This window comes from Eleutherodactylus coqui, chromosome 8 (assembly GCF_035609145.1).
Source record: "Eleutherodactylus coqui strain aEleCoq1 chromosome 8, aEleCoq1.hap1, whole genome shotgun sequence".
In the NCBI taxonomy this organism is placed as follows: domain Eukaryota; kingdom Metazoa; phylum Chordata; class Amphibia; order Anura; family Eleutherodactylidae; genus Eleutherodactylus; species Eleutherodactylus coqui.
The window spans coordinates 6,386,668-6,399,591 of record NC_089844.1 but is presented as its reverse complement, the minus strand read 5'-3'; the positions used below and the strand labels follow the sequence as shown (position 1 = coordinate 6,399,591).

Below are 12,924 nucleotides of genomic sequence, written 5' to 3'. Positions count from 1 at the left end.
ACCTCAAGTTATTCTGCTGTCCTGGTGAAATGACGCTGTAGTAAACTGGCATCCCGGTGGTGGGTAGCGCCCCCTGGTGGGACTGGTTAGGAATGAGCACCTGTTGGTGATATGGCTGTTGTGGCACGGACTGGGAGCCTTGCCGAATGGGAACCTGAGAAGACAAGTCCAGCGGTGATGAATGAAGAGAAGCCAATGACACGGTAAGCCGACAATACATGCTTTACCACGCCTACCTGGTATGAGGGCACTGAGGAGTACTGCACCATAACACCTTGGATGGGATTGGCAAGGCTGCCATGTTGCCCGCTGACCAACGTCTGATTCTGAGGCTGCTGCACACTGACCATGCCCTGGTAGGCCGGCTGCTGGCTGGACATGACCGCAGGATAAGCTGCAACGTACAAAGAGAAAGCCAGTCATTTGCACGGAAAGCAAAGAGCCTGACGGGTCAGAGAACAAATCACCAACACTGCAAACTATCAGCCCCTTCATGGGGTCCGCCGACACCAGGGCAACACGGGGGTCCGCCGGCACCAGGGCAACACGGGGGTCCGCCGGCACCAGGGCAACACGGGGGTCCGCCGGCACCAGGGCAACACGGGGGTCCGCCGGCACCAGGGCAACACGGGGGATCCGCCGACACCAGGGCAACACGGGGGTCCGCCGGCACCAGGGCAACACGGGGGTCCCCCGGCACCAGGGAAACACGGGGGTCCGCCGGCACCAGGGAAACACGGGGGTCCGCCGGCACCAGGGAAACACGGGGGTCCGCCGGCACCAGGGAAACACGGGGGTCCGCCGGCACCAGGGAAACACGGGGGATCCGCCGGCACCAGGGAAACACGGGGGATCCGCCGGCACCAGGGAAACACGGGGGTCCGCCGGCACCAGGGAAACACGGGGGATCCGCCGGCACCAGGGAAACACGGCAGCGTTCTTCCTAACAAGATGACAGATAGCGCCTGTCCTCCTCGGTCAGCAGTGCAACCATCACCGACTGCAGCACTTACAGTGGGGAAAAAAGTATTTAGTCAGATCCTAATTGTACAAGTTCTCCTGTGACATCATAGGTGACCCCCAACTATGAGAGACAATATGAGGAAAAACATCCAGAACATCACAGTCTGATGGGTAACGGATTTATTTGCAAATTATGGTGGAAAATCAGTATTTGCTCAATAACAGACGTTCACCTCAATCCTTTGTTATATATCCTTTATTGGCAATGACAGAGGTCAGACGTTTTCTGTAAGTCCTCACAAGGTTGGCACACACTGCTGCTGGTATGTTGGCCCATTCCTCCATGCAGATCTCCTCAACAGCAGTGATGTTTTGGGGCTGTCGCTGGGCAACACAGACTTTCAACTCCCTCCAAAGGTTTTCTATAGGGTTGAGATCTGGAGGCTGGCTAGGCCACTCCAGGATCTTGAAATGCTTCTTATGAAGCCACTGCTTCGTTGCCCTGGTGGTGTGCTTGGGATCATTGTCATGCTGAAAGACCCAGCCATGTTTCATCTTCAGTGCCCTTGCTGATGGAAGGAGGTTTGCCCTCAGACTCTCACGATACATGGCCCCATTCATTCTTTCATGTATACGGATCAGTTGTCCTGGTAACAGCCCCAAAGCATGATGTTGGCACCCCCATGCTTCACAGTAGGTATGGTGTTCTTTGGATGCAACTCAGCATTCTTTCTCCTCCAAACATGACGAGTTGTGTTTCTGCTAAACAGTTCTACTTTGGTTTCATCTGACCATATGACATCCTCACAATACTCTTCTGGATCATCCAAATGCTGTCTAGCAAACTTCAGTCGGCCCCGGACATGTACTGCCTTAAGCAGGGGGCCACGTCTGGCACTGCAGGATCTGAGTCCCTGGTGGTGTAGTGTGTTACTGATGGTGGCCTTTGTTATGTTGGTCCCGCTCTCTGCAGGATCTGAGTCCCTGGCGGTGTAGTGTGTTACTGATGGTAGCCTTTGTTACGTTGGTCCCGCTCTCTGCAGGATCTGAGTCCCCCCCGGTGTAGTGTGTTACTGATGGTAGCCTTTGTTACGTTGGTCCCGCTCTCTGCAGGATCTGAGTCCCTGGTGGCGTAGTGTGTTACTGATGGTAGCCTTTGTTACGTTGGTCCCGCTCTGCAGGATCTGAGTCCCCCCCGGTGTAGTGTGTTACTGATGGTAGCCTTTGTTACGTTGGTCCCGCTCTCTGCAGGATCTGAGTCCCCCCCGGTGTAGTGTGTTACTGATGGTAGCCTTTGTTACGTTGGTCCCGCTCTCTGCAGGATCTGAGTCCCCCCCGGTGTAGTGTGTTACTGATGGTAGCCTTTGTTACGTTGGTCCCGCTCTCTGCAGGATCTGAGTCCCTGGCGGTGTAGTGTGTTACTGATGGTAGCCTTTGTTACGTTGGTCCCGCTCTCTGCAGGATCTGAGTCCCCCCCGGTGTAGTGTGTTACTGATGGTAGCCTTTGTTACGTTGGTCCCGCTCTCTGCAGGATCTGAGTCCCTGGCGGCGTAGTGTGTTACTGATGGTAGCCTTTGTTACGTTGGTCCCAGCTCTCTGCAGGATCTGAGTCCCTGGCGGTGTAGTGTGTTACTGATGGTAGCCTTTGTTACGTTGGTCCCAGCTCTCTGCAGGTCATTCACTAGGTTCCCCCGTGTGGTTCTTGGATTTTTGCTCCCCGTTCTTGTGATCATTTTGACCCCACGGGGTGAGATCTTGTGTGGAGCCCCAGATCGAGGAGATCATCAGTGGTCTTGTATCTCTTCCATCTCTAATTATTGCTCCCACAGTTGAGTTCTTCACACCAAGCTGCTTGCCTATTGCAGATTCAGTCTTCCCAGTCTGGTGCGGCTACAATTGTGTTTCTGGTGTCCTTCGACAGCTCTTTGGTCTTCACCATAGTGGAGTTTGGAGTGTGACTGCTTGAGGTTGTGGACAGGTGTCGTTCAAACAGGTGCCATTACTACAGATAACGAGTGGAGGACAGAGGAGCCTCTTAAAGGAGAAGTTACAGGTCTGTGAGACCCCGAAATCCTGCCTGTTTGTAGGCGACCTGTTTGTATTTTCAATTGGGATCTGACTAAATACCTTTTTCCCCACATGGTTAACTCCTCCTGCGTTGGGGTTTGTATGGAGCGGGGCGTCAGCAGCAGCCACAATCAGTGATCATGCTGATATTAGCGGTCAACCCTTTAAATGCCCTTATTGCAGTTCAGGCGTTCTGGCAGACCCTCCATGATGAGATCGCTGTCATGGCAGCTGAGGGCCTTCTGAAAGACCCCATGGAATGGCCTGTCCTAATAGAATCCTGGCAGAAATACCGTACATTGCAGTAAAGTATTGCAGTATATGGGATAAGCAAACAAAACGACTGCAAGAAAAACAAAGGAAAAAGAAAAGTAAAATTAAGTAGAAATGAGAGATTTCAAAACAACCCCCCCCCCCCCCCCCCCAAGCACATGTTGTGGCGCCGCGCCGGCAGAAGCTCAGCGGATTAAAATAATGGAATATTTATCCTGCTTCGTGAGCGTTGATAGAAAAAAACAGTACAAACCCGGAGCCCTCCTGGGCCCCGCATCCGAGGGGACACAAAAAGGAATCAAAGCCCAAAATGTGAGCAACAGAGAGCAAAGGACGTCCAGGGCAGGCAGCGGCACCAGGGCAGACAGCGGCACCAGGGCAGACAGCGGCACCAGGGCAGGCAGCGGCACCAGGGCAGACAATGGCTTTTGTTTTAATCAAAGCCCAAAATGTGAGCAACAGAGAGCAAAGGACGTCCAGCGTAACCAGAAGGACCGCAGCGGTGGGGCACAGCGGCATCAGGGCAGGCAGCGGCACCAGGGCAGACAATGGCTTTTGTTTTAAGGGTTTTATTTTTTTAAATTACAGCAAAAAAACCTAAATGAATGTGCATCTCTGCAGTGAAGGGACCCCGTTACCCTGCGGGGGCAGTGCGTGCGCCGTAGAAACTACCCCCCAAATGGAGGAACTGCAGATTGTTCCACTTCACTCTGCTGAGAATTTTTTTGAAGTTTTTTAGTCCATTCTAGGACCATCCGGAAACACAATGCGCCCCGTAGCGAGCAACGAGCCTCCGACAGCGGCGGACAGAAGGGTGGTGATAGAGGCGCTCGCTTCACACAACCCTCTCCTCCTCACATCAATAGAGGCGCTGGCTTCACACAATCCTCCCCTGCCGCACATCAATAGAAGCGCTCGCTTCACACAACCCTCCCAGACGCGCATCAATAGAGACGCTCGCTTAATGCAACCCTCTCCTCCTCACATCAATAGAGGCGCTTGCTTCACGCAATCCTCCCCACCTCACATCAAAGGGGGCGCTTGCTACACGCAACCACCCCCGCCGCACATCAATAGTAGCGCTCGCTTCACACAACCCTCCCCGATGCGCATCAATAGAGATGCTCGCTTAATGCAACCCTCCCCCACCGCGCATCAATAGAGGCACTCGCTTCACGCAACCACCCCCGCCACACATCAATAGAGGCGTTTGCTTCACTTAACCCTCCCCACCTTGCATCAAAAGATCCGCTTGCTTTACGCAATTCTCCCCACCTCATATTAATAAAGACGCTTGATTCACGCTACCACCCCCGCCGCACATCCATAGAGCCGTTCGTTCACGTAACCCCGCGCTTCAATAGAGGTGCTCACTTCACGTAACCCTCCCCACGCATCCATAGAGGAGCTCGCTTCACGTAACCCTCCCCACGCATCAATAGATGAGCTCACTTCACGTAACCCTCCCCACGCATCAATAGAGGCGCTCGCTTCACGTAACCCTCCCCACGCATCAATAGAGGCGCTCGCTTCACGTAACCCTCCCCGCACATCAATAGAGGCGCTCGCTTCACGTAACCCTCCCCACGCATCCATAGAGGAGCTCGCTTCACGTAACCCTCCCCACGCATCCATAGAGGAGCTCGCTTCACGTAACCCTCCCCACGCATTCATAGAGGAGCTCACTTCACGTAACCCTCCCCACGCATTCATAGAGGAGCTCACTTCACGTAACCCTCCCCACGCATTCATAGAGGAGCTCGCTTCACGTAACCCTCCCCACGCATTCATAGAGGAGCTCGCTTCACGTAACCCTCCCCACGCATTCATAGAGGAGCTCGCTTCACGTAACCCTCCCCACGCATTCATAGAGGAGCTCGCTTCACGTAACCCTCCCCACGCATTCATAGAGGAGCTCGCTTCACGTAACCCTCCCCACGCATTCATAGAGGAGCTCGCTTCACGTAACCCTCCCCACACATCAATAGAGGAGCTCGCTTCACGTAACCCTCCCCACGCATCAATAGAGGAGCTCGCTTCACGTAACCCTCCCCACGCATCAATAGAGGCGCTCGCTTCACATAACCCTCCCCACGCATCAATAGAGGCGCTCGCTTCACGTAACCCTCCCCACGCATCTATAGAGGTGCTCACTTCACGTAACCCTCCCCACGCATCCATAGAGGAGCCCGCTTCACGTAACCCTCCCCACGCATCAATAGAGGAGCTCGCTTCACGTAACTCTCCCCATGCATCAATAGAGGCGCTCGCTTCATGTAACCCTCCCCATGCATCCATAGAGGAGCTCGCTTCACGTAACCCTTCCCACGCATCCATAGAGGAGCTCGCTTCACGTAACCCTCCCCACGCATTCATAGAGGAGCTCGCTTCACGTAACCCTCCCCACGCATTCATAGAGGAGCTCGCTTCACATAACCCTCCCCACGCATGCATAGAGGAGCTCGCTTCACGTAACCCTCCCCACACATCAACAGAGGAGCTCGCTTCACGTAACCCTCCCCACGCATCCATAGAGGAGCTCGCTTCACGTAACCCTCCCCACGCATCAATAGAGGAGCTCGCTTCACGTAACCCTCCGCACGCATCAATAGAGGTGCTCGCTTCACATAACCCTCCCCACGCATCAATAGAGGAGCTCGCTTCACGTAACCCTCCCCACGCATCAATAGAGGCGCTCGCTTCACGTAACCCTCCCCACGCATCAATAGAGGAGCTTGTTTCACGTAATCCTCCCCACGCATCAATAGAGGCGCTCGCTTCACGTAACCCTCCCCACGCATCAATAGAGGAGCTCGCTTCACGTAACCCTCCCCACGCATCAATAGAGGCGCTCGCTTCCCGTAACCCTCCCCACGCATCAATTGAGGAGCTCGCTTCACGTAACCCTCCCCACGTATTCATAGAGGAGCTCGCTTCACGTAACCCTCCCCACGCATCAATAGAGGCGCTCGCTTCACGTAACCCTCCCCACGCATCAATAGAGGAGCTCGTTTCACGTAACCCTCCCCACGCATCAATAGAGGAGCTCGTTTCACGTAACCCTCCCCACGCATTCATAGAGGAGCTCGCTTCACGTAACCCTCCCCACGCATCAATAGAGGAGCTCGCTTCACGTAACCCTCCCCACGCATTCATAGAGGCGCTCGCTTCACGTAACCCTCCCCACGCATCAATAGAGGCGCTCGCTTCACGTAACCCTCCCCACGCATCAATAGAGGCGCTCGCTTCACGTAACCCTCCCCACGCATTCATAGAGGAGCTCGCTTCACGTAACCCTCCCCACGCATCAATAGAGGAGCTCGCTTCACGTAACCCTCCCCACGCATCAATAGAGGCGCTCGCTTCACGTAACCCTCCCCACGCATCAATAGAGGAGCTCGCTTCACGTAACCCTCCCCACGCATCAATAGAGGAGCTCGCTTCACGTAACCCTCCCCACGCATCCATAGAGGTGTTCGCTTCACGTAACCCTCCCCACGCATCCATAGAGGAGCTCGCTTCACGTAACCCTCCCCACGCATCAATAGAGGCGCTCGCTTCACGTAACCCTCCCCACGCATCCATAGAGGCGCTCGCTTCACGTAACCCTCCCCACGCATCAATAGAGGAGCTCGCTTCACGTAACCCTCCCCACGCATCAATAGAGGAGCTTGCTTCACGTAACCCTCCCCACGCATCCATAGAGGCGCTCGCTTCACGTAACCCTCCCCACGCATCAATAGAGGCGCTCGCTTCACGTAACCCTCCCCACGCATCAATAGAGGCGCTCGCTTCACGTAACCCTCCCCACGCATTCATAGAGGAGCTCGCTTCACGTAACCCTCCCCACGCATCAATAGAGGAGCTCGCTTCACGTAACCCTCCCCACGCATCAATAGAGGCGCTCGCTTCACGTAACCCTCCCCACGCATCAATAGAGGAGCTCGCTTCACGTAACCCTCCCCACGCATCCATAGAGGTGCTCGCTTCACGTAACCCTCCCCACGCATCCATAGAGGAGCTCGCTTCACGTAACCCTCCCCACGCATCAATAGAGGCGCTCGCTTCACGTAACCCTCCCCACGCATCCATAGAGGCGCTCGCTTCACGTAACCCTCCCCACGCATCAATAGAGGAGCTCGCTTCACGTAACCCTCCCCACGCATCAATAGAGGAGCTCGCTTCACGTAACCCTCCCCACGCATCCATAGAGGCGCTCGCTTCACGTAACCCTCCCCACGCATCAATAGAGGCGCTCGCTTCACGTAACCCTCCCCACGCATCCATAGAGGCGCTCGCTTCACGTAACCCTCCCCACGCATTCATAGAGGTGCTCGCTTCACGTAACCCTCCCCACGCATCAATAGAGGCGCTCGCTTCACGTAACCCTCCCCACGCATCCATAGAGGCGCTCGCTTCACGTAACCCTCCCCACGCATCAATAGAGGAGCTCGCTTCACGTAACCCTCCCCACGCATCCATAGAGGCGCTCGCTTCACGTAACCCTCCCCACGCATCAATAGAGGAGCTCGCTTCACGTAACCCTCCCCACGCATCAATAGAGGCGCTCGCTTCACGTAACCCTCCCCACGCATCAATAGAGGAGCTCGCTTCACGTAACCCTCCCCACGCATCAATAGAGGTGCTCGCTTCACGTAACCCTCCCCACGCATCAATAGAGGAGCTCGCTTCACGTAACCCTCCCCACGCATCAATAGAGGCGCTCGCTTCACGTAACCCTCCCCACGCATCAATAGAGGAGCTCGCTTCACGTAACCCTCCCCACGCATTCATAGAGGAGCTCGCTTCACGTAACCCTCCCCACGCATCAATAGAGGCGCTCGCTTCACGTAACCCTCCCCACGCATCAATAGAGGAGCTCGCTTCACGTAACCCTCCCCACGCATCAATAGAGGTGCTCGCTTCACGTAACCCTCCCCACGCATCAATAGAGGAGCTCGCTTCACGTAACCCTCCCCACGCATCAATAGAGGCGCTCGCTTCACGTAACCCTCCCCACGCATCAATAGAGGAGCTCGCTTCACGTAACCCTCCCCACGCATTCATAGAGGAGCTCGCTTCACGTAACCCTCCCCACGCATCAATAGAGGCGCTCGCTTCACGTAACCCTCCCCACGCATCAATAGAGGCGCTCGCTTCACGTAACCCTCCCCACGCAGGATGCAAGAGCAGAGCTGTGCTTTTAGTTCAATGAAAGAAAATGTGATTTACATTTCAACAATAGAACAAAAGGGGACAAACCGGAACATTCCGACGCATTTAAAGACTGATCCGCTTAAAGCAGAGCGATTCTTGTAAACGGCCTTAGAAGTGCTCAAAAGGCAGAAATAACGTGCCTTCATATACATATTTTGTGAAAGTAGCCCACGGTCTCCTTACAGACCAACGCGGTCATGTAACCCCCCTGGCTGCGACTAGTGATGTCACCTCACTCTGCATGACATCACCTTGAATACTAAACCAAAAAGAGCAAACTCCACTGGAACCCTGAAGGCACGAAGCAGGCGCCAAGTAGAATACCTTTTCTATTGGCGCACACAGATATACACACAGATAACGCATTGCACCGTCTGCGCCGGCTTCAGGTCAGTATTATACTTGTCTCCTGGCTCCAGAGTGGACTTTGCATGCCAGTCACCAGGTGAGGAGGGGGCAGTCAGTATGACTACGGATTTACAGGGGTATCGGGTGAGCACCATCCTGCGCAAGCCATCACCACGAACACACAAGTACTTTTATCACTAAAAAATCAAAAAGGGGTGGTGAAGTGAAGAGGGCCACAACTGAGGGGCCCACGTGCCAAATGTGCAGCTGTATAGGGGCTCTGAGGGTACTAGGGCCCACTGATTCTAGATGCCTGTAAGGGACAGAGACAATCGCTGCGGGGTTGTGGGACATATGAGGAGTCTCATCACCAACTCCCGGATGACCAGGGACCGCGTACCGCTCTTGCCCCCAATGATGCACGCAGTCACTCTATTCATCTCCAGTCTCACAGGAGGACTCAGGATCCCAGCAGATAAACCTGATAAGGTAGGTCACCCCTGTGGTATGGATAGGCGGTTAACCTGTTATTACTGGCGTACCCCAAACGCAGCCTTACTGCATCATCCTAGACTGGCTGATCGCCAGATAATGGCCCACCTGTACAATAGTCATTAAAATAGTCCCAGCAACGACAGAGGAAGACGGAGCTACAAAACCGAAGATGAGAAAGTGGCTGGAAAAGAGACCGGTTCACTGTGAGAAACTTAAACCCTCTCATACAGCGCCCCGGGCCCGCATCCCGCCGCTCCACGTCCACAGCGCAGAAGAGGGCGTCCGGAGGAGGATTCTACATACCTGGCTGATGGGCAGCTTGTGGCAGTGCTTGGTTTTGTTGAGAACTGAACTGGACTGATGACACAGGGCGGTACTGTTGGTTGGAGTGAGGATACTGGGTCGGGGCGCAGTAGCAGGTCGGCATCTGGACAGAAGAAGGAGGAGGAAGAGTAAGGAGGAGGAAGAGTAAGGAGGAGGAAGAGGCGGAGGAAGGCGAAGAGGAGGAAGGCGAAGAGGAGGAAGGCGAAGAGGAGGAAGGCGAAGTGGAGTAAGGCGAAGTGGAGTAAGAAGGAAGACAAAGAGAAGGAAAGGGAAGACAGGGGAGGAGGAGGAGGAGAAGGAAGACAGGGGGGGAGGAGGAGGAGAAGGAAGACAGAGGAGGAGGAGAAGGAAGACAAAGAGGATGAAGAGAAGGAATACAGAGGAGGAAGAGAGGGAAGAGAAGGAAGAGGAGGAATACAGAGGAGGAAGAGAAGGAAGACAAAGAGGAGGAAGACAAAGGAGACGGGGAAGAAGAGGAGGAGGAGGAAGAGGAAGCCAAGTTGGAGGAGGAAGAGGAAGCCAAGTTGGAGGAGGAAGAGGAAGCCAAGTTGGAGGAGGAAGAGGAAGCCAAGAAGGAGAAGGAAGAGGAAGCCAAGAAGGAGGGGGCAGAGGAAGCCAAGAAGGAGGGGGCAGAGGAAGCCAAGAAGGAGGGGGCAGAGGAAGCCAAGAAGGAGGAAGACGAGGAAGACAAGCACCAAGCACGAAGAGAAGGGGGAAGACCAGGAGAAGGAGGAGGAGGAGGAAGAGAAGAAGGAGGAGGAGGGGGAGGAAGAGAAGAAGGAGGAGGAGGAGGAGGAAGAGAAGAAGGAGGAGGAGGAGGAGGAAGAGAAGAAGGAGGAGGAGGAGGAGGAAGAGAAGAAGGAGGAGGAGGAGGAGGAAGAGAAGAAGGAGGAGGAGGAGGAGGAAGAGGAAGAGAAGAAGGAGGAGGAGGAGGAGGAAGAGAAGAAGGAGGAGGAGGAGGAGGAAGAGAAGAAGGAGGAGGAGGAGGAGGAAGAGAAGAAGGAGGAGGAGGAGGAGGAAGAGAAGAAGGAGGAGGAGGAAGAGAAGAAGGAGGAGGAGGAGGAGGAAGAGAAGAAGGAGGAGGAGGAGGAGGAAGAGAAGAAGGAGGAGGAGGAGGAGGAAGAGAAGAAGGAGGAGGAGGAGGAGGAAGAGAAGAAGGAGGAGGAGGAGGAGGAAGAGAAGAAGGAGGAGGAGGAGGAGGAAGAGAAGAAGGAGGAGGAGGAGGAGGAAGAGAAGAAGGAGGAGGAGGAGGAGGAAGAGAAGAAGGAGGAGGAGGAGGAGGAAGAGAAGAAGGAGGAGGAGGAGGAGGAAGAGAAGAAGGAGGAGGAGGAGGAGGAAGAGAAGAAGGAGGAGGAGGAGGAAGAGAAGAAGGAGGAGGAGGAGGAGGAAGAGAAGAAGGAGGAGGAGGAGGAGGAAGAGAAGAAGGAGGAGGAGGAGGAGGAAGAGAAGAAGGAGGAGGAGGAGGAGGAAGAGAAGAAGGAGGAGGAGGAGGAGGAAGAGAAGAAGAAGGAGGAGGAGGAGGAAGAGAAGAAGGAGGAGGAGGAGGAGGAAGAGAAGAAGAAGGAGGAGGAGGAGGAAGAGAAGAAGGAGGAGGAGGAAGAGAAGAAGGAGGAGGAGGAAGAGAAGAAGGAGGAGGAGGAGGAGGAAGAGAAGAAGGAGGAGGAGGAGGAGGAAGAGAAGAAGGAGGAGGAGGAGGAGGAAGAGAAGAAGGAGGAGGAGGAGGAGGAAGAGAAGAAGGAGGAGGAGGAGGAGGAAGAGAAGAAGGAGGAGGAGGAGGAGGAAGAGAAGAAGGAGGAGGAGGAGGAGGAAGAGAAGAAGGAGGAGGAGGAGGAGGAAGAGAAGAAGGAGGAGGAGGAGGAGGAAGAGAAGAAGGAGGAGGAGGAGGAGGAAGAGAAGAAGGAGGAGGAGGAGGAGGAAGAGAAGAAGGAGGAGGAGGAGGAGGAAGAGAAGAAGGAGGAGGAGGAGGAGGAAGAGAAGAAGAAGGAGGAGGAGGAGGAAGAGAAGAAGGAGGAGGAGGAGGAGGAAGAGAAGAAGAAGGAGGAGGAGGAGGAAGAGAAGAAGGAGGAGGAGGAAGAGAAGAAGGAGGAGGAGGAAGAGAAGAAGGAGGAGGAGGAGGAAGAGAAGAAGGAGGAGGAGGAGGAGGAAGAGAAGAAGGAGGAGGAGGAGGAGGAAGAGAAGAAGGAGGAGGAGGAGGAAGAGAAGAAGGAGGAGGAGGAGGAAGAGAAGAAGGAGGAGGAGGAGGAAGAGAAGAAGGAGGAGGAGGAGGAAGAGAAGAAGGAGGAGGAGGAGGAAGAGAAGAAGGAGGAGGAGGAGGAAGAGAAGAAGGAGGAGGAGGAGGAAGAGAAGAAGGAGGAGGAGGAGGAAGAGAAGAAGGAGGAGGAGGAGGAAGAGAAGAAGGAGGAGGAGGAGGAAGAGAAGAGGAGGGAGGAGGAAGAGAAGAAGGAGAGGAGGAGGAAGAGAAGAAGGAGGAGGAAGAGAAGAAGGAGGAGGAGGAGGAAGAGAAGAAGGAGGAGGAGGAGGAAGAGAAGAAGGAGGAGGAGGAGGAAGAGAAGAAGGAGGAGGAGGAGGAAGAGAAGAAGGAGGAGGAGGAGGAAGAGAAGAAGGAGGAGGAGGAGGAAGAGAAGAAGGAGGAGGAGGAGGAAGAGAAGAAGGAGGAGGAGGAGGAAGAGAAGAAGAGGAGGTGAAGGAGGAGGAAGAAAAGGAGGAGGAGAAGGAGGCGGAAGAGAAGAAGAAGGAGGAGGAGAAAGAGAAGGAGGAGGAGAAAGAGAAGGAGGAGGAGGAAGAGAAGGAGGAAGAGGAAGAGAAGGAGGAAGAGGAAGAGAAGGAGGAGGAGGAAGAGAAGGAGGAGGAGGAAGAGAAGGAGGAGGAGGAAAAGAAGGAGGAGGAGGAGGAAAAGAAGGAGGAGGAAAAGAAGGAGGAGGAAAAGGAGGAAGGAGGGATTAAATGTTAGTAGAATGGGTTAAAATTTTCAAGCAAATTTTATAATTACAATTCGTTCATCATATCAGTGACACTCTTATCCGATCCGCCCTATCAGCGACGCTCGTTATCCGCTCTGCCTCACCAGCGACGCTCGTTATATGCTCTGACATACCAGCGACGCTCGTTATACGCTCTGACGTATCAACGACGCTCGTAATCCGCTCTGACGTACCAGCGACGCTCGTTATACGCTCCGACGTACCAGCGACGCTCGTAATCCGCTCAGACGTATCAGCGATGCTCGTTATATGCTCC

At 54.5% G+C, this 12,924-nt stretch overlaps 1 protein-coding gene across 9 annotated transcripts in view; it reads right to left on the bottom strand.

Annotated features, from left to right (window-relative positions):
* R3HDM1 (R3H domain containing 1) overlaps nt 1–12,924 on the bottom strand; it is a 194,419-nt gene that overhangs the window by 15,145 nt on the left and 166,350 nt on the right. For all 9 annotated transcript variants that reach the window (XR_010786309.1, XM_066575155.1, XM_066575148.1 and 6 more), the window contains 3 exons: nt 9,667–9,790; nt 237–394; nt 3–154 (listed from right to left, as the gene is read on the bottom strand). Coding sequence is in view for 8 of the 9 variants with exons in the window: in XM_066575155.1 (XP_066431252.1) it covers nt 3–154; nt 237–394; nt 9,667–9,790 (434 nt within the window). In the remaining variant the exon portion in view is untranslated. The remainder of the gene's footprint in view (nt 1–2; nt 155–236; nt 395–9,666; nt 9,791–12,924) is intronic.